This window comes from Neurospora hispaniola (assembly GCF_033458365.1).
Source record: "Neurospora hispaniola strain FGSC 10403 chromosome Unknown B0T23scaffold_8, whole genome shotgun sequence".
NCBI lineage: Eukaryota > Fungi > Ascomycota > Sordariomycetes > Sordariales > Sordariaceae > Neurospora > Neurospora hispaniola.
Genome location: NW_026944413.1, coordinates 1,417,799 through 1,436,347, shown reverse-complemented (window position 1 = coordinate 1,436,347; position 18,549 = coordinate 1,417,799). Strand labels below are relative to the sequence as shown.

Genomic DNA, 18,549 nt, shown 5'->3' with positions numbered 1-18,549 from the left:
CATGAGCTCGAAAGTTACCTTGAGGCTACCTAGGGTCCCAGGTCCCCTGAGGGTGATGGGTGCGTTGTTGGGTCTGGGCGCTCATGGCATGAGGATAGAAAATATGGGACATGTTTTTTAGTGAGGGACGGACAATCAGACCAACGCAAACCAAATGCTGAGAAGCCTGTCAACCGACAGACCACCAATATCCATCCAACCACTTTCTCAGTGTTATCTTGGAAATTCCAAGTTACATAGCTAAGACAGGGGTAACAGATTCCGAAGAAGAGAGTTTGCAAATCGTATCATGTCAAAGTTGTCTGACTTGGGAAATGAGGACTCTCCCTCCTGTGACCTAACACTTTCACCTCCGTCCCTCGGAAGCGCCGCCTCAACCAAGGCAACGGAGATGAGGGCGGCCGCTTCTTTACCCCAAATTCTAAACACAACTCATTGAGCTCAAGACGAAAACTGATCATCGGAACCTCCGTCCTTACAAAGTCAATGAGAACACAGATATTTCTGATACAGGTTTCGTCGATGAAAGGTTTGGCGCAAGCTTGTATTTATAGTACCAAATGTGTTAAACACATGTACCATATCTGCTAAGGTGAGAGGGTGGGAGCAGCCTTGGCGCCCAGCCAACAAAAGGCACCCACCACCCCTCGTGTACCCGTTTACTTCTGCCTGCTCAACCTTCTCCCACAATCGCGAGATGTGACAAAATGTTGACCACTTCGTCGCCTTTTGGCCTGCTTCCCGATTTGCTTGTTCCACCATGACGCGCACCGTTATTCTGAGTGCGAGGCCGCGGATTGACCGAATCACCTCGCCGGCATACGAACCAAAGCTGTTGTCCCGAGACTGAACACTTTGTCTGCCTTGTCTCCTCACCTCCTCTCTGTTTGGTACCAACATGGAGATATTCCGCCCTTCCTTACCTGTCAGAAGCCAGCGTAATTCTGGTTGTTCATTGATGGCTGATAGCCAGGCGCTCAGCTCGATGCCTGCAAATGGGTGTTGTGCTCAATGGGAGTACTTCGGTTCGACATGGCATTCGCGACTGGTCAAATGGGAAGCATCCGCGTTTCAGCCCTTTGGAAATCGGGCACTATTCAGCACTGCCGCAGCCCAACAACTGGCTGACCAGATGAGTAAAATGCTAAGCCTTCGCTCACAACCGAATAAGTGTGCTGGTCGAAATATTATGTATCGCTACCATCGCACTTTATCATTTCGTCAATCCAGGCGATGCTCTCCTCGCTCATTCCGCTCGTCACGTCGTCCTTATGGATCCATTATCGTTCACGGCTAGCCTCATCGCCGTAGTAGGCCTAGCAGGAGAAGTCGCAAAGACCTGCAAGAGCTACATTGACGGCATCAAGAACCATCCGCGCGAAATCCGAGTGATCTTCATCGAACTTAACTCGCTCACCTCAGTATTAGAAGGATTGAAGATACTACGCGAAGAGGATTTCGAAGACGCACAAATCATCAGACAACTTAGAGGACATGATGGACCAATACAAGGGTGTCAAGAAACGATTCACAAGTTACACAGTCTTCTCAACCTGAACTCGGCCTCTGGCACAGCTGCACCTGGAGGCAGTCGTTCTAAGCGCAGACGGTTGCAGGCGAGGCTGCCAACTCTGGATGAACTCGCCTGGCCTTTCAGAAAAGACGAAGCAGTGGCCTTACTGAAGGCGATCACAACACACAAGCAGACCATCGGCGCAGCTCTCACTGCATCTGTATTGTACGTATGTCATAATTGCAGTTGTATACATGGTGATATCTAACTCGGATGAACAGATCCGAGGTTCAGTCGATGAAAGCGAAGCTCGATCGGGCCGAACAGGACAGACTGCACGCCTGGCTCGTCCAAATCAACCCTTCTTCAAATCACAACGCCACGAAAAGCCTCTATGAGACGGGAACCGGTGACTGGATCTTCCGCTCCCAAGAGTGGAACCTGTGGGTGAACAACCAGTCCAAGGAACGCTCTCTTTGGATCCATGGCATCCCCGGGGCAGGGAAGACCATCCTTGCCTCTCGTATCATCGAGCAACTCATCAAGACCAAATGCTCGGGCAACGTGGCACTCGTCTATTATTACTGCTATCACGGCCACAACCAGGATGAAACCTTTTCCTTCCTCCGATGGCTCATCAGCCAACTCTGTCGGAAAACTGACACGGTCTCGAGCTTGACCTACGATATTTACCGAAGCGGCCAAGATCCGGACATAACCAAACTCCTTTCAGCGCTCCATGCACAACTCGACGGTTTGGACATGGTATATGTCGTGGTTGATGCTTTGGATGAGAGTCAACAGCCGCGAGATGTTCTCCTGGATGTTCTTCGTACACTGGCTACCAACCCGCGATTTCAAAAAATCCGACTCTTGACCACTAGCCGTGAATATGCCGACATTGAGCGAGTCATGACTCCCGTCTCCCTTCCCGTGCATACTTCACATGAGGAGGTGGAAAAGGATATTCGGGTCTTTGTCCGCAGCAGGATCAGTCAAAGCGACAGTTTCAAGCACTGGCCCGACGATCTGAAGCTTGAGGTGGTTGATGCACTTGCTAAAGGAGCAAAAGGCATGTTTCGTTGGGCGGTCTGCCAGTTGGATATCCTTCGTCGCCTCAACTGCGCAACGCACGAAGACGTCAGGGAAACGATCAAAACTCTCCCCAAGGACTTGGACGAAACCTACATTAGGATCTTGAATCTTATTCATCCAGATGATCTCGAACTTGTCCGATTCACCATCCATTGGATCATCTTCGTCTACGCGGAAGATCTGTACGAGCTCTTTGACGATCTCTTGGATCCTTCCAAGATCTTGAGCTACTATGCGTTGCATCGTTATGGATCCTCAGAACGGGCCAACCAAATCTCTGTTCCTTGTAATCTCGACAGGCTTAAAGATTGCTGTGGTTGCCTTGTTTCTTTTGAGAAGGACGACGAACCCGACGAACCCCCCGGGGTGTTATATTGCGATCTCTCCCACTACACCATTCAAGAATTCCTGACTTCCGATCGATTCAAGCCATCAAACCAGCTCAAGTGTCTTGACCTAGCAACGATGAAGACTTACCTGCCCAATGCACTTCTCCGAATGCGAATTGATCGCGACGAATGCGATGTCGATCGTCGCGATTTCTTCGGGCATGCGGTACTTATCCAAACCGTTTTGTTTCCTGAACAATTCCTGGATCCCCAGCTGGTATTCCGTTTTTTCCTGCTTGATCTTCCCCAAGAAACCAACGCAGAATACATTCCATACTATTATACCCTGTCGACTCTTTATGGAATTGAGTGGGTTGGGGATAGACCGTCAGACGAAATCATTGTTTTACTCCGTCTTCTAGTCGTGTCAGCCTTCCATCTTTCTCGATCTCTGCTTGAAACTGTCGGCAGTCACCTTCTTTGCTCATCCTTGGACTTGATATGGTATGACTATCACGTGTACGGCAGCCATCACAACCCGAAAGAGATGAAATTCGTGGGCAATGTTGTCGAGTTTCTAGCTACCATTTTCTTCACTCCACCCGCTGCGTTGTTGTTTCTACTGGAAAACTACTATGACAACTTTGCACAATCTGTCGATCTGAGTGGAATATTGCAATGTTGTCAGACCGGCCGCAGAAAAATTCGTGACTGGTTGCCAGAAGGGTTTCAAGAAGACTGGGCATGTGTTTTAAAGTATGAAAAAAAAGCCTTTGCGAAGCTAGTTCAGAAGCTTCAGAATATGGGCGCAGTTTCGATAGATGAGGATCCAGAGTCAGACTTGGAACCAAACGCCGGGTCAACGACAGGACCGACAGTAGAAGCAGGCATGGAGTCTCATGATCGGTCAAAGAGGTGGCTTGATGTTGTTTTGAGAAATGAGAGAAAAGAGGAAATCGAGTCATGAGGTGACTGTCACTCTCCTATAGCGCGACATACCAAGAGACTGGCCGATAGAGCACACAAGATTTGAACAAAATATATCCGTCATGACAGCTCAGTAATGTTTCTTCACTTCTTTACATGCTGGTCATCTCTTCCTAGCGGTACTTCATCCGCCGAAGTTTGCTTTTTCTCGTCCGAACCGCCGTCACTTCCAGCCGAGCCGCGATGTGGACGAATCGTGGAGCCATCCAACGGGCGACCAACAGCATCATGCGTGGCATCCCACTCAGCCAACTTAGCAACCGGCACCTTGACAAGTCTGTGACTCTGCGCACCATCCTCAAGTCGCAGAACCTCCTGGCGAATGCGATAGCCCCGCAGCTTCGGGATCACGGAGATCCAGAGGTAGTAATAGATGGCGCATGCGATCAAGCTGGTGCCCGCGTTAGTTGACCACTCCTTTTCTACAAATCGCAGTGACTTCACAATATTAGGGACCAAAAAAAAAAAAAAAAAAAAAAAAAAAAAAAAAAAAAAAAATCAGGACTTACATTCCGATACCCGTGACCACATAGGTCCCGTACCAAAAGCTGACATCGCCCGCGTACGCTCCTCCCGCGGGCGGATACCACGGCATGACGATCAGGTACAGCTGTACCAAGATGTTGAACACGACTACGAGGTCCCAGGCTTTGAACTCCGGGCGAGGAAGGTTAAGCCGAAACCGCCGGTACCGGACGACGTACAAACCTATTCCCATGATCAACTGGAAGAAGGCCGAAGGCAAGACTTGGAGATCGGTGATGAAGTTGAAGGCGTCACCAGCGGGAGGCGCCAAAATCATGAGGATAGTCAGCGCCCATTTGACGAAGTACGGTCCAAGCGGAGTGCCAAAGGGACGGGTGGAAGCCCAGAAGCGTGGGAAGGGGAGGACGCCTTGCCTGTCATCACGGAAAGAACATGTGTCAGCAATCACAATGAGCATGACCGACAAACAGATTCCTCGAGACTCACCTTCCACACTCCCTAATCAACCTCGACGACCCAATCAACACAGCAATCAGATTTCCAAACGAGCTCAAGGCAATCAGGAAATTCAACCCCCTCACCGCACCACTCGACCCAAACACCTTGGTAAAGAACAGGCTCGCCGCAATCTGCTGGCTCTGCACCAGCTCCTCCTTCGGCACCGCGGCAAAGTACGCCACATTCGCCAGGATATACAGCACGGCCACGATGAGTAGCGCGACAAACCCGTTCCTTCTGATCTGCTTCACGGGGCTCTTCACCTCGTTGACCACGTTGAAGGCGTTCTCGAACCCGGCGTACGAGAAGATGATCTTGTACAGCGCATTGGTGATGCCGTAGGGCGTTGCTTGGCCAGAAAAAGCATCGCGAAAGTTGACACGGGGGTCGGGGATCCGAGTGGTGGAGACATGCCCGCCTAGCACGACCAGACCGGTTATGGAAATGAAGATGAGGGTGAGGACTTTGATGATGCCGATGCCGTTGGCGAAGAGGTATGAGAGGCGGGTGTGGAAGGAGACGACTGAAAAATAAAAGGGAGCGAGTTAGCAATGAGAGAGTGGCATAGACGTAAGAGTGGAAAGAGACGTACACAAAGCGGCGACGGTGTACCCAGCTACAGCTACGCCTTTGAGTTCCCAAGCTGTTGGAGAGTGGCCGTTTATTCTGAACAAGTACTGTGCAAGGACTGCGTGTCATTCACGTCAATCAGTCCAACCATCTTTTTTTCCCTGAACGCTTCAGAGATGGAACAAGCAAAACACTCACCGATAGCATTACTGCTACTAAACGACAACGCAACCGACTGAAACGCAAACGCCGTCGGGAACAGCCATCTCGGTCTTGGATACGCCTGTTCCAGATACACCACCTCAGACCCCGATCGATTCGGGAAGTACGCCGCATATTCGAGATACACCGAGAGATTCGCAACCGACGTCAAGAAGCCGAGAGCCCAGAAGATCATGGAGAGGCCCACAGATCCGGTACCTCGAAGGATGTTTGATGCTGTATAGCCGTTTCCCGAAAAACAAGATCGAGATGGACGCAATCAACACCAGCCCATGATAGTACGCACGGAAAACGCAGAGAAAGAAGGATAAGAGAAGAACTGGAGGGGTGGCTCACGAGTCGAATACACGCCCGTGCCAATCATCTTGCCGATGTTGAGCATGATGATGGACAGAGGGCCGACGGAGTATCCCAGCGGGGAATTGACTTCGACCGGCGCGCCCGTGGCTTCTTGGTACGCAGGCGGAGAGTCGTTGCCGCCTTTTTCGACGGTGTATTGGAGACTGCCGTCGCTGACGGTGCCACCATCGCCGTCGAAGGGCCCATTGGGTCGATAGTGGGATTCGCTCTTAGCAAGATCATCGCCTTGCCGGCGAGTGAACGGCCGTCGCCAGTTGAAGGACATTGCCGTCAGTATCTGGATCAGTATCGATAGGTGAGCAAGTGCAGAGAAAGACTAGAGCGGTGTTGTGTTACGGCATGAAAGACAAGATAAACCGGGAACCTGTTGTTATTTGGAAAGCAACATCAGAACAACCATGAGATCCATATATGAATCCCGGCACTTCCAACAGTTCCATTCCTTTTATTCTTCTCACCCCACGCTCTGGATCCCTTCACACGTCTTCTCTGCCTCAAGCACTCTCAAGGCGTCGAGTGCGTGATGGCCGAGTACCTTCGCTCGTGATAAATGGTCGATATTGCATGTCCTTGGCGGCGGCTTGTATGGACAGTTATGGCTAGCAACACCGACTTGCGATTATTGTTATCACATCGATCCAATCCCACGCCTGCCGGACGAGGAAGGTCATCACCTGCAGAGTCACAATGAGAGACACGGCCAAGGACAGCGGCAGACAGCCAAATGTGGTAGAGGTAACGCTCGTCATCTTGCCTCATCGCTTTATCATTGGCAGGCTTTTGGTATTCTTGGTGTAGTTTACAGCATGCTAAACTCTCGGTGATCGTCGTGCTATGGAGATGGGGGGTTCGAATGGCACCATTATGGTGCAAATGGTGCTATAGGTGCGAGAAGACCCCACGCCGCGTTAACAGTGTGGCTTGATGGTGACATTAGAGGCGATTTCTTTTCGTCTGTTGAGAAGCACTTCAAGTGGGAGAGCCACATGTGGTAGTATTCCCATGGGCAACCTCGAGGCATTCGAGAACAGTTCTATCCGGTTGAACAACAGCCTTCGTATCGGAAGACTCCACATTGACTCGAAGAATCTAATGCCATTCAAGATCTGCTTACATTACACCCACCAACCTACCCAAATATCCAAGTCGTGCAACCAAGCTACACTCATAATCAACGCCTCTCAACCTCCCTCGTCAGTACCCTCCCCCACCCTGCGTCCCCACGCTCTCCCCCTTACTCGCGCTCCTAATCTGTGGCTCAAGCGGAAACACCTCCCTCTCCGGACTCACCCCGCCATACACGCGTTCCCAGCGCTCCCTCAACGCCTCGGGCGTCTCCCACGCATTCTCCGGATCTCTCAACCACAACCTAACCAAATGCCTCTGCTTCTCCCCCTCATCCCTGAACCCCGCCCTAGAATGGAACACGCTCAAGTTATTCACAAACTGGATATCCCCCTGTCTAAAATCCAGCGCAACCGCATACTTCTCCGCCGTAAAATGTAGCGCATCCAGCGCCTCCGCCTGCGCCTCCGTAATGGGCGGGATATCCGCCGACCTCGGTAATCCCCAGTATCCCGTGAAAGTGCGGCGGGCGTACTGGATAATGAGCCGTTCGGAGGGCTTTGGCTTTCCTTCCCCAGAAGCAGTAGCAGCAGCAGTAACAGCAGAAGCAGCGGCAGCAGCAGCAGGCTGGTAATGCAAAAGCGGTCGAACAGAAAACTTCCTCCCTTCCTTCCCAAACTCGTCTGCCACCCACGGCTCCGCCAGCGTGCGAATCAGATCGGGCCGAGTGGCTGCCAGCTCGTTGTACACCTTCCAGCTGCTGGACAGATAACTCTGTCCGCCCTCGGCGGCCTCTCCCAAGCAAAAGAGGGCGACGATGTCGCCTGCGTCGGTGTGGAAGACTTGTTTCTCGGTGGTGTAGGCGGGGGCACCGATTTTGCTTACGTCAGAAACAGTCGTGGACAGGTCTTTGATGTGTGCTAGGACTACGTCGGCTGGATGGCCGTTGTGTTGGTTGTCCTGGCGGCCGCGGATGGGGGCGACATGCGAGGAGACGCCGGCGTAGATGATGATGTTTTCCTCGCGTGTGTGGGAGGTGACGGGGAGCCCGCGGAGGACTTTGAAGCCGTGGCCGTGGTGGAGCTCGTGGGAGAGGGAGCGGAGGGTGTGGTGTAGGCGGGGGAGGGGGAAGGTTTCCTGATTGATGTATCCTAGGGGTTTGTTGAGGCCTGTCATGCGATGACGGTTAGTTGATGGCTTGATGGCCCAAGGACTGGTAGGAGAGATGCCCTCGGGAGCTGGCTGTACTAACTCTTGAAATGGCGAAGTGCGGACTCGATTTCATCAATGTCCTCTTCTGTCAGTCTGTAGGTCCAGTCGTAGGTTTCGGCGAGGGTGTTGCCGTCCCACACAAGAACCGAGTCTAGTCTTTGAGGGAAACCTGGCGGAAGAGACGACTCCAACTTCTCGTTTTCTCGTCGTCTTTTGACTCTTGCGAGGTACTTGTCATGGTCAGGAGCGTACCCGATATCTGGTTGTCCGACCGGAGCTGGGACTGAAACCTGAATGGCTGCCGTAGCCATGTTGCGTTGATAGGAGGCTTGATCCGGGGAAGTTGAGATTTTTTATTCTGTTTGCAAAGGCTTTGCTTTGGAAACTTTGGGGGTGTCAAGGAAGTTGACAGTTTTGCGCTTTTCATCCGCATCCAAGGAGAACCTCTTTACGTTTATGAGGTCGCGGTGGACAAGTTGGCGATGACCTCATGTTTGTGCTATTTGGCGTGATGGTGGAATGGTGGTGATGGTAGGTGATCCGCCGTGCGGAGGAGCGGGGGAGACGCATCTCACTCGCGCAATGCATTTCTCATATGTCGCCATTCCACCATCCTCCATGCCACCAAAGTCTCCAAGATTAGGGTGTTGCTCGAACCGCCATCCATTTACCACTTCAATACCTAAGAACTGTTAACTGTTTTTCTTTGGCTTTGGTTATTTTGTCATTCAGTGGCTTGAGACACTACGAATTATCCAAACGAGATAGGGCAAAAAGCATGATACATTACCTAACTCATTGATGTTATATATTCACAACCTGCGATGATTTACATTGGCGATTTGGATGAGCAACCTGAAGAAGTTGACGAGATTCGTATAGGAAGCAAGAAAGCGAAGAAAAAAAAAGACAAAAAAAAGAACAACTTTCCCCTCGACCGGAATCGAGCCGGTGACCTTTCGGTATACAATCTCGCAATTACAGCCGAACGTGATAGCCAACTACACCACAAGGGGATTACTTGTTGTTATTGTTGGAGTTAGCGGCTCAATCGTTAAAACTATAGGTCACAAAATAAATTCTTGTGTACCCATCTCATTTTTGTGGTTGCGAGGGCTTTTTGCACAGTATGAACCCGAACAAAATAATATCTGAAAGTGATGGCCCACAAGCCAGCCAGCTCCTTGTCAGTGGCAGGTGGGGCTTCTTGAAAGCATGACAACTAGTTTAAAGCCGTCATAGGATCAAAGGGTAAGTAAACAAATGATAACACTGGTATCGTCCAGGACATGGCGAAGATTCACAATAGAGAGATCGTAAGCTTGATTTGAACTGCAGCTTGGATATGAATAGCTAGGAGTTTCAGAAATACCTCAAAACTAGGAGTTTGCAACCTCTCTTGGGGCAGCGCAAACCTAGTTTGGTCCAAAGAGTGAGGTGGTCGAAGACTTTGCAAAGGTTGTTGTGGTGGAAGCTTTGTCCCGTACACAACCATAATGAGTGTTTGCAGAATCGAAAAGAAAATGAGAAAGAGGGAAGTTCCCGCTGGCCAGGCGGGAAAAGAAAACAGATAAACGGACACTCAATCGAATACTTATGAAACAAAAGATCCGTCAAGAGCTCAAGATCATTCCTCCTCACCCCCTTGCCTACCCGCCCGCCCCGTCCGCCACGCACCTTTCCGCTCCCTCCTTCCCCGACAACTATGCGTCCCGTCCCATCCCATCCCATCTCTCAGCCCAGCATCAAGCCCCCTCACAAGTTTCTCAGTTCCCTCCGGCATGCACCACAAACCCAGCCAAGTCCACCTGCCTTCAAAAGTTCCGACTCTCCCCAAATCCCAGTATCCAAAGCCCCCATACCTAATAACCTTCGTAGGCCCTAAGCCCAATCCCAACTCCCCTGCACCACCCCCACACTCGTGCTCGCCAACACCGAAAACGCCGCCGGACTCAAATCCAATCCACCATACGGGCACCCCGCGCACCGATCAACCAGCGTGACCGTGACGCTCCTGCCGTTGGCATTGACTCTGATCCGGCGGCCGCAGAGCGAGTTGCGGTTCGGGTTGCCGTTGGGCGTGGACGGGTCGAATTGGTCGTGGTTCAGCGCGACGACAAGTTGGCCGTCATTGGAAACAGTGCCGCAGGCGCCAAGGCCGGTGTTGTACCAGGTGATACGGGAGGAGAAGGAGCGGGGGTCCAGGGTTTCGGTGGTTGAGACTTCGCGGATCGCGATGGGGGTGCCGGTGGCTGGGGCTGGGGCTGGGGCTGGAGCGGCGAAAGTGAAGCCGAAGGAGAGAACGAGAAGGGAGAGGGTGCTGGTGAGGATAGGTTGGAAGAGCATTTTGACTTATTTTTTTTTGCTTTGAGTGCTTGGCTCGGCTGCTCGAGATGGACTTGGTGTTGGTGACGGAAATCAAAGTTGCTCTTTTGGGTTGACCCTCAGGAGCAGGCTGAACTTGGCTTTGGAGGTGTGTGCCTGTGTTTGGAGCTTGAGTTGAGAGACTTTGAGTGAGGTTATCGTGATGGCTTTATATGCATCTTGAAAGCACTTCGACTACGACTCATTGGCATTGTCATTATCTGAGAGAGTGTAGTTGTGATAGCTTGAGCTTTCAAGATCCAAGCCACGAAACAGTCTGTCAACGCCGGACGGCACAAGATGAGGGGAAGAAGAAAGAGTGTTTCAACCATCATCACCAACGAGCCGCGCGAATATCGTTTCCCCGAAGCTTTACATTATTTGATAGCAGGGCTGATAGAGGAACTTGGCTAGCTTGGAGCGCCATTGAGAAGTTAGATATTGAAAAGAGGGGGAAGTGTTCCGCGATTCATTATCACATTCCTTTCCCCGGATTCGAGAGCAATCCATGGTCGCTCACATGGGTGTTTAGTTTGCATCGCCGGAGGTCTTGGACCGCGGCACGGGTAGCCATTCGATGCGGCAGGTAACTGGTTGAGCTTAAGATATGGAACAAAAGCGGAATGTTTGCATCTCGTGCTTTAATAATAAGCACTGTGGACGATGTCAGTCTCCAACTTACACGTACATGAGCAGCAGCAAAGAATAACTGCAAATGTAAAAGACTGCCCGACTGTTAGCCAAGATGTGAGTTTCCAAAATCACAAGATGGAATTGGGAGGCCTGCTGCTTGGTAATGGGCTAGGATCTGTATGAGTCCAAAGGTGTTTGTTGAAAGAGAAAACAGGGTCAAATTATAAGCTGGGTAGCTCGAAGTGTGTACGAAGGGGTCGGGAAATGTTTATCAACATCAGGCATTACAGTTCCTGACCAGGAGCGGGAACTACATCAAAGGGCTTCTTGACTTGGGGAGACTGGACCTTGAGGAGTTTGTGCATAACAATTGGCATCAGCCGCCTTGTCGAGTCGACACTATTGAGACAGAGGAAGGGGAGAGCAAGAAAAGAGCAACCGAGGGCGTGGCCATGTGCCACATATCCGACTAAAACATACATATTACTGACCATGCAAAACGGACTCGGGAATTTCCTCTTCGGTGTACAAGTACGGTTCTCTTGATTAGGGTAAAACTGCAGACATACTACAACCTCATACAATCACTCAGCGCGCCTCAACTCTTCCTTTGTTCATGGTGCGTAGCCCCATGCCTCAGTTCTAAACTTTCTCGGCCCAACCAAGCGTGCTACTCTTGGAATTCCAAACCGTGTAATAAGCCTTGATTAAAGGGCTTCCAAACAACCACAGCCGACGGCCCTCAACAGGCTCAATTAAGGGAGGATCCCAGTGAGAAAACGCCGCCTGACACACCCCCTTCTTGCCAGGATACTCACCCAGGTTAAATGCACTCTTCGGCATAGTCACTTCAATCACCTCGCCTCTGGTTTTCGTCCCGACAGTGAACGTGATGTCCGTCGCCACTTCATCCAGCGTAGCACAACTCGCACCCCATGATCCCCTATCATTGAGGGGGACGATGTCCTTGGAAATGCCCGAGTAGAGATTCTCGGCTGCTTGTTGGTCAGGAGCCAGCATGTAGGCGGTCCCTGAGTCGATGTAAGCAACCCCCGGCACGAGTGGCTTGTTGCCGTTGGTTGAGTTGGGCCATACTCGCTTGTTATTTCCGGAGCCGATGTAGGCAGCTTGTACATCTAGTGTAAACACACCCGAGAGAGTGGTGAGCATTTCATCGACACTGACGTTCTTGATACGGCCATGATAGCGCGCATCGTCGACGCCGCCGATGGAGGCTTCAGGACCGCGCTGTTGCTGGTTCTGGCCACCAGACCCGAGGGCAAGACCAACGATCTTGTTTGAGAGCTGCCCCTCACTGACGAGGTTGGGTAGAAAGGGGAGATAGGTATAGTTCCCGCTTTCGTCCCAAGCCGAGATGTCAGCAGGACCAATGCCGAGGATTCCGTCGGCAAGTTGGGAAGACAGAGTCTCGCCGTAGCTATGACAAAGCAAGAACTCCTGTTTCGGGGTAGAAAGACCCTGTATCGAGACAGTGTCGGTGACGACTTCGCATTCTGCTCGGCCGGTTTGATTGAGAGGGATAGTGTCTGCACCAGTGCCGTACTCGATGGGACGAAAAAGTGCAGGTTGGGGCAAAAATGATGTGGATTTGGATGGGTTAAAGAGCGAGTGTTTGCCGCAGTTGGTGCAGTTGTTACGAGGGAGGACAATAGCGGTTGATCCAGTGTCTACAACGACTTTGCTATGGATGGTGACGTTAGTCGTTCCCTTGTTCTGCATAGGGATGCCATGTTAACTTACAATGTCTGAGGAGGGGTGCCGACCGTGATGGTTGCCATCCATTGGAGTTCGGTTTTTCCGTTATTCCTCGAGTCAACTTCCAACGGTACTCTTGTGAGGCTTTTCTTCCCGGTCTCTTGTCGACGGTCTGACGAGCGATGCTTGAGACCTCCCTCGAGATGGCCAGTGACTGGCTGGCTAGGGCGGAAAGCCGTTGTGCTTGTGAACAGCAAGCTGGCTATAAGTGGCATCAGGGACTTCATGGTGATGGAATGGAAGGATAATATCAATAAAGATGATGTGAATAAACGTAGGAGGGGAATGATAATGACTCGATGAAATGATCAAGTAGAAAGTTTGTGCTCTTCTTATTCTTAGTCTCACACCTCTTTAGTCTCAGCGTAACTGAGAGCTTGATGTTGATGGGATGGGACAGAAATGCGGAAACAGCGCGATCATGACTATGGCCAATCGTAAAAGCTTGCTACGTCGTCTTGGTGAAACAAGCAGCCAGGACCCGAAGGAACCATAGCTACCGCCAGATCGTATGTGTAAACTGTTGGTTGCGCCATGCCATGACTAGGTAGTCGAGCAACTGAAATCCAAGTCCTCACTTTGCGTCAGATGAAGTTTCCAATCAGGTCGGAGGTTGGTTTTCCGAGATGCCGAACTCGAATGACCTGGATCAGTGAATATTTGGAAAGTTTGAACACCGCAACGGAAGAGAGAGAGAGAAAGTCATCATGGTGGGCGACGATCTCCATCCGAACTTTGAAGCATCTACCCGAATAGTTTGGCTCCGTGCTGCCTTCCATGTTGGTGGCAATGGCGGATCACCGAGGTTCTCGACCATTCAAACACCACAAACGCTCTTGCCGTCTTGACCAAGTCACGGTCATACTGTCACACAACTCCCCCACGACAATTACAACTCACTAGTCGTACTTGCTCGGTCGGAAACAAGGTGAGGACGTCGACACCGAGAATGGCAGGTCTGACCGGCGAGAGAGGAGCCTTAAGAACAGGCTGTCGGCTTCGGTTGGAAGTTCAGAGCCCGGATCCGTGAATCTGGTGTTCCGTATTGTTCGGTGCCGAACCTGAAACTGAGCAAGCCGGAAACATGATCATGAAGATTTACTTCTACTGGTGTGTGCTGCTTCTTGCGAGCTGCGCATCTGCCTTCGTGGATCGGGATTTGAAGTTGGGCAATCAGGGCCCGTCGTCGTAAGTCGCTACTTACTCCACGTTCGAACCCAAAGAATACCTGGGTCATCCGCTACAGTGACCAACACTTCGAGTAGGCCAGCCAATCTCGCTCCTCCGCTCCTCACCTCGACCATAACCGTGACTCCAACCACCATCACCGTCACATCGGGCGTCAGCAACATCATCCCCAACATCCCGCTCCCTTCTTCCTCCTCAGCCGGCACTCAGCAACAACCATCACCAGTGCCACCGAGTAGTCCCTCCCACGGACCTCCCTCTCCCCAGTCTCCCGTCCAAAACGCCCTGCCCATCCCTTACAACTGTGCCAGCCCCGTGCCTGGCCTCTCCCCCCCGGACTGCACCTACCTCTCCACCATCGGCGTCATCTCGCAGGGACAAAACGCCCTTTCGGCCGCCTCAGGGACCGCGGGCATCTATCTCGGCACCAACGGTCCCAACACCTTCTCCTTCATCAACGGGGCCTCGGTGCCTTTGATCCTGGTGGTCTGGTACAACCCCGTAGAAGACGCACAGTCCTCGTTCATGGACGCGCGCACCCCCAAGATCACGTACTCGCTCCCCACGCAAGGCAATGCAGTGGTGGTGTCGATTGATAACGAGGTTCCCGGCGGCTGGTCGACGCTGTACAACTACACGACGACACTGACGGAGTACGGGCAGGTGAACAATACGTTTGGCGAGTTCAACACGGGCTCATTTGCCACGACGGACGTAAGTCGGCTGGTGAACATGCAAGGACATCCGATGACGGTGGTGGTCAGAGGGAGCGGGTGCCGGTCGGACATGCAGACTTGTGTGTACACGTGCAGTGAGCCGGGGGCCGTTACATGCGGGAGGCAAAGGAGTTATAGATTGGAGAATTGCCAGGGCCAGCCGGGGGCAGTGGTGAGTAATGATGCGAATGGGAATCCGACGGGTGGATGTCAGGGCTGGAGTAATGGAGGGCATGTTGATGTCATTTTCACTTGATGTGCCAACGGAAGAGGGACGAAGTAGGAAAAAGGACTGTGAAATGTTAGACGAAGCTTCATGCCATGTAAGAAGGAGGGAAAGGTATCGGCGTAGATGATGGCTGATGGGTCCAGTTAGCATGATGTCCCGTACCCAGAGAAACGTTGATTTTTCCGTGAAAGATGGACATGTCCCAAGTAGACTGCAGCTGTCAGACATGCATTCAATTAACAGCGCATACCTGGTCCCTGCATGTATCCAAGTCTCGTCTCGATATGGTCCACCCTCTGATCCTGTCGTCCTCCGTCACTTCCATTGCACCTCACAGCTAAGAGAACTAAAGGCTGAACTCCAGCCTATTCCCCGCATAGTCCCTCGCAAAGAATCTCTTTGGGTACTCAACTCCCTGGTGACCTACAATAGCGTTGGTATCAGCCCAAGTACTCACCACCCCCTCATCCCCTCTTCCACCCCTCAAGTCAGGGAAAAAGAAAATAGGAACTCACCACTCCCCACCGTCCCCGGCTCATCACACTCCATCGGCGCCCCTTCCCCTCCCCTCTTATAATGCTCCCAAATCCTCTCCTGCAGTTCTTTCAGTTTCTCCGCGTTCTCCACTCGGAAACAAGGATGTCTATCGGCTTTTCTAGCCTCGGGCGTGAAATCGATATCGGGTCGACCTAGCGCAACATGCAGCTGTTGACCTGACTCTTGCGAAAAATCGAACCAAGCCAAGGTGCCTTGTTGCAAAGCCGGGACGGGGCGAGGAATGAGGCCGAGGGTGGTGCCGTAGAAGAGGGTGGCGAGGTGGAGGGTGGAAGGGGGGACGAGGATGTTTACCTATGATACTGATTGTCAGATGGAGGGGTGTTGTGAGCAAGGTGATGGGATGGGATGGGATAGTGGGAGACACGAACGTGATGGAGTCCGGTAATCATTATGGTGGATTGGATTTGGAGAGTGTGTCTTCAGCTTGAGGGGGGTATTAGGCTGCTATTTGCTTATATGAAGTTTGTATATCAAGGAGAGGAGATGATGAATTGTAGCAAGTTGCTTTTGTGAAAGCATACAACCATCACATAAACGTCCAAGTGTGATGGTGGTGATGAAGATGATGATGATGATGATGGATAAAGGTATCCGGTTTCAGCTTCAGGTTGGACAGAGTGACACTGCGGGGTCCTCATTGCCATTGGAGAGACCTGCGCCGTGCTTTTGATCTGCACACTAGGATAATGCACGATATGATGGCGCACCGTCTACAGTCTGGTGAGTATCACAGCGTTGGGTTACCTCCGAAGCCTTGCTTGGTTGAGAAGACATGGAAATTTGTGTTGGTGTGACCGCCCCATGTCCGGAAACAAAGGCCTTTTTGACCTGTTCTGAAATTTCTACCTACGCTGCTGAAACGGTTTTTGGGCCCATACTGCCGGTATTAGTGAGATGTCGCCATTAGTTCTAGTAGAAACAAAAAAGATGCCTATCAGATAGGCAGTAAAGCGTGAAACATTAGTAACGAAGACAAGTAGCATGGGCGGAGATATCACAGACTTTTCCCTCCCTCTTTTCGCTTCAGACGTTTTGCCCAGACCAGCAACACGTTCATCATCAAACATCCTTGGTCGCCGCATTACCTTTATGACGGGACCTTGTGTCCTCTACTGGACAATAGGTGCTTTGCCCAGTGTCTTCAAGTCCGCGCCCTTGCCACCATACTCAGCAGGGAGCTTGTCGCCCAACCCGTCAACCTTGGTGTTGACAAATTCCTTTGCAAGGTTTGTGCCGCTAGACATAGGATGGAACTTGGTCAACGTCTTTTTGGAGACAAACATCTTCATGAGGCCGTAGAAGAAGCCCATGATGGCAGGGATGTTAAGGAAGAACTTTTCCTTGAGCAGCTCGGGGTAGTTGTCGCCCAACACCTTGATACACTCTTTGCTGGCCGCCTTGGCCACGTCGGTTTGACGCAAGAAACTGATGCCCTTGTAGTCATGGACCTGGGTCATCTTGTAGGGGTCGTAGTCGGCCGTGATGGGCTTGATGGCCCCCCCAATGTTGATTTCCATAAGACCAAGCTCCATGAGGGCAACACGCCACTCCACAAACCTTTGGAGCACCAAGCGTGAGCGACATGACAAGCGTAAAGCAGACAGCAGGGATGGAGAAAGTGGTATGGGGACTTACTCTTGAAGGTTGCCAAAGGTCTCGTCGAGAGACTTGACACTGCCGTAGAGGTTCCAAGTGAAAACCTCCTTTTGCTCGGGCTCGTCAACAGCAGGCGCGTCGCCGGCTGTGTAGGTAGTGACGTAGCCCAGACCATCAAACTTGGCCTTGGAAAACATCTTCCTGAGCAGCTGCTGAGGCTGTGTCTTTTGGCGCCAGTCGAGCGTCTTGAGCAGCTGATCCTTGGCCTTTTCGACTTGTCCATCGTTGGCATTCAGGAATTTCTGGAAAATGATTTGGGTCGGGATGTGTCTCTCGGGGTCCGAGAGGGGGACGCCCCAAATCTCGAAATGGGGATGGCCCTCGGCAGCCTTCCACAGTTGGGCTAGGGGTGAAAGCTCACCCGCTGTTGTTGACACCGAGTCCTTGACATCAGCGGGAGAGTCGGTGTCTTGAGCGGGGGCAGCGGCGGGTTTGGGCTCGCTGTCGACTGGTGCTGTCGGCTGGGGTTCAGTGGGATTGACTACTTTCGGTTCCTCTTGGGCGTGTTTGGCAGCATCTGGTTCGGATCCGGCGACAGTTGGTGTATTCTCGTTGCCGGCGTCAGTGCTGACGGCAGCCGGAGCGGCTCCAGGCTCCGCATTGTCTGAGGGCTGAGTGCTCATCGTGCTTGTGGATGAAATGGAGACCGATGACGTCGAGCTATCGTTGAATAACGAGCTGGCCAGAACCTCTTTTGTTGTTGAGGGGTGTTGATGGCAAATAGGAGACTCGAGAGCGCGCCAAAGCTCGTGGCGTGATTATTCGAAGTTGAGTGTTTTCCGTTTGATGAATGATGTTTGAAGGGGAAAGATAAGTATTCACAGTACTGTTTAACCTGCACATAACGATCAAGGGTATTTCTAGTGTTCTGATCGTTGTGCCCAGAATATCATTAATGTAAGGTTAGGGTATTTTGGTACCCACATTTCTACTAACAGGGGGTTCAAAAGACTAAAGAACAACGTACTTATATTAAATAACTGGTTACTATGGCGATTTTGCTGTAGAACCGTTTGTAAAGTACGAATCGAGGGTTGACTGCTTTTTTTCATCCCTAGAACGCAATTGATCCCAGAACAACAGTTTCTAGCG

General features: G+C 51.5%; 8 protein-coding genes and 1 non-coding gene across 9 annotated transcripts; 2 read left to right on the top strand and 7 right to left on the bottom strand.

Annotated features, from left to right (window-relative positions):
- The first annotated feature begins 1,086 nt into the window (after positions 1-1,086).
- Positions 1,087-4,006, top strand: B0T23DRAFT_232027 (uncharacterized protein). The gene is made up of 2 exons (XM_062833902.1): positions 1,087-1,738; positions 1,795-4,006. The coding sequence occupies exons 1-2, from the start codon at positions 1,272-1,274 to the stop codon at positions 3,902-3,904; spliced, it is 2,577 nt and encodes an 858-aa protein (XP_062689265.1). The 5' UTR covers positions 1,087-1,271; the 3' UTR covers positions 3,905-4,006.
- Positions 4,007-4,008: 2 nt separating this feature from the next.
- Positions 4,009-6,325, bottom strand: B0T23DRAFT_325196 (amino acid permease-domain-containing protein; the record flags this gene model as incomplete). Its single annotated transcript, XM_062835487.1, has 6 exons — positions 4,009-4,315; positions 4,434-4,823; positions 4,897-5,431; positions 5,501-5,596; positions 5,677-5,916; positions 6,037-6,325. The coding sequence occupies 6 exons, from the start codon at positions 6,323-6,325 to the stop codon at positions 4,009-4,011; spliced, it is 1,857 nt and encodes a 618-aa protein (XP_062689264.1).
- An 842-nt stretch (positions 6,326-7,167) lies between these two features.
- Positions 7,168-8,789, bottom strand: B0T23DRAFT_232008 (uncharacterized protein). The gene is made up of 2 exons (XM_062833901.1): positions 8,378-8,789; positions 7,168-8,294 (listed from the first exon to the last, which is right to left on the bottom strand). Exons 1-2 carry the CDS (start codon positions 8,646-8,648, stop codon positions 7,255-7,257), a joined length of 1,311 nt encoding a protein of 436 aa, XP_062689263.1. The 5' UTR covers positions 8,649-8,789; the 3' UTR covers positions 7,168-7,254.
- A 476-nt stretch (positions 8,790-9,265) lies between these two features.
- Positions 9,266-9,353, bottom strand: B0T23DRAFT_t331. The gene has a single exon. It is a non-coding gene; the product is annotated as a tRNA-Tyr (tRNA).
- An 865-nt stretch (positions 9,354-10,218) lies between these two features.
- On the bottom strand, positions 10,219-10,842 carry B0T23DRAFT_447838 (RlpA-like double-psi beta-barrel-protein domain-containing protein-containing protein; the record flags this gene model as incomplete). Its single annotated transcript, XM_062841015.1, has 1 exon — positions 10,219-10,842. Exon 1 carries the CDS (start codon positions 10,681-10,683, stop codon positions 10,219-10,221), a length of 465 nt encoding a protein of 154 aa, XP_062689262.1. The 5' UTR covers positions 10,684-10,842.
- Positions 10,843-11,976: 1,134 nt separating this feature from the next.
- Positions 11,977-13,337, bottom strand: B0T23DRAFT_399102 (aspartic peptidase domain-containing protein; the record flags this gene model as incomplete). The annotated part of the gene is made up of 2 exons (XM_062838394.1): positions 11,977-13,036; positions 13,096-13,337. 2 exons carry the CDS (start codon positions 13,335-13,337, stop codon positions 11,977-11,979), a joined length of 1,302 nt encoding a protein of 433 aa, XP_062689261.1.
- An 857-nt stretch (positions 13,338-14,194) lies between these two features.
- B0T23DRAFT_415303 (uncharacterized protein) lies at positions 14,195-15,752 on the top strand (the record flags this gene model as incomplete). The annotated part of the gene is made up of 2 exons (XM_062839585.1): positions 14,195-14,298; positions 14,376-15,752. 2 exons carry the CDS (start codon positions 14,195-14,197, stop codon positions 15,268-15,270), a joined length of 999 nt encoding a protein of 332 aa, XP_062689260.1. The 3' UTR covers positions 15,271-15,752.
- On the bottom strand, positions 15,590-16,190 carry B0T23DRAFT_324812 (uncharacterized protein; the record flags this gene model as incomplete). Its single annotated transcript, XM_062835461.1, has 3 exons — positions 15,590-15,666; positions 15,759-16,092; positions 16,170-16,190. 3 exons carry the CDS (start codon positions 16,188-16,190, stop codon positions 15,590-15,592), a joined length of 432 nt encoding a protein of 143 aa, XP_062689259.1.
- A 720-nt stretch (positions 16,191-16,910) lies between these two features.
- Positions 16,911-18,305, bottom strand: B0T23DRAFT_423171 (CRAL-TRIO domain-containing protein; the record flags this gene model as incomplete). Its single annotated transcript, XM_062839819.1, has 2 exons — positions 17,437-18,305; positions 16,911-17,358 (listed from the first exon to the last, which is right to left on the bottom strand). The coding sequence occupies exons 1-2, from the start codon at positions 18,078-18,080 to the stop codon at positions 16,911-16,913; spliced, it is 1,092 nt and encodes a 363-aa protein (XP_062689258.1). The 5' UTR covers positions 18,081-18,305.
- Between the last annotated feature and the right edge of the window lie 244 nt (positions 18,306-18,549).

What these genes read in the sequence shown, in the direction of transcription:
- B0T23DRAFT_232027 (XM_062833902.1), top strand. Translation starts at nt 1,272, where the DNA reads ATGGATCCATTATCGTTCACGGCTAGCCTCATCGCCGTAGTAGGCCTA. An exon ending in GCTCTCACTGCATCTGTATT is followed by an intron (nt 1,739 to 1,794) that starts GTACGTATGTCA and finishes TCGGATGAACAG; the next exon opens with ATCCGAGGTTCAGTCGATGA.
- B0T23DRAFT_232008 (XM_062833901.1), bottom strand. Translation starts at nt 8,648, where the DNA reads ATGGCTACGGCAGCCATTCAGGTTTCAGTCCCAGCTCCGGTCGGACAA. An exon ending in CGCACTTCGCCATTTCAAGA is followed by an intron (nt 8,295 to 8,377) that starts GTTAGTACAGCC and finishes ATCGCATGACAG; the next exon opens with GCCTCAACAAACCCCTAGGA.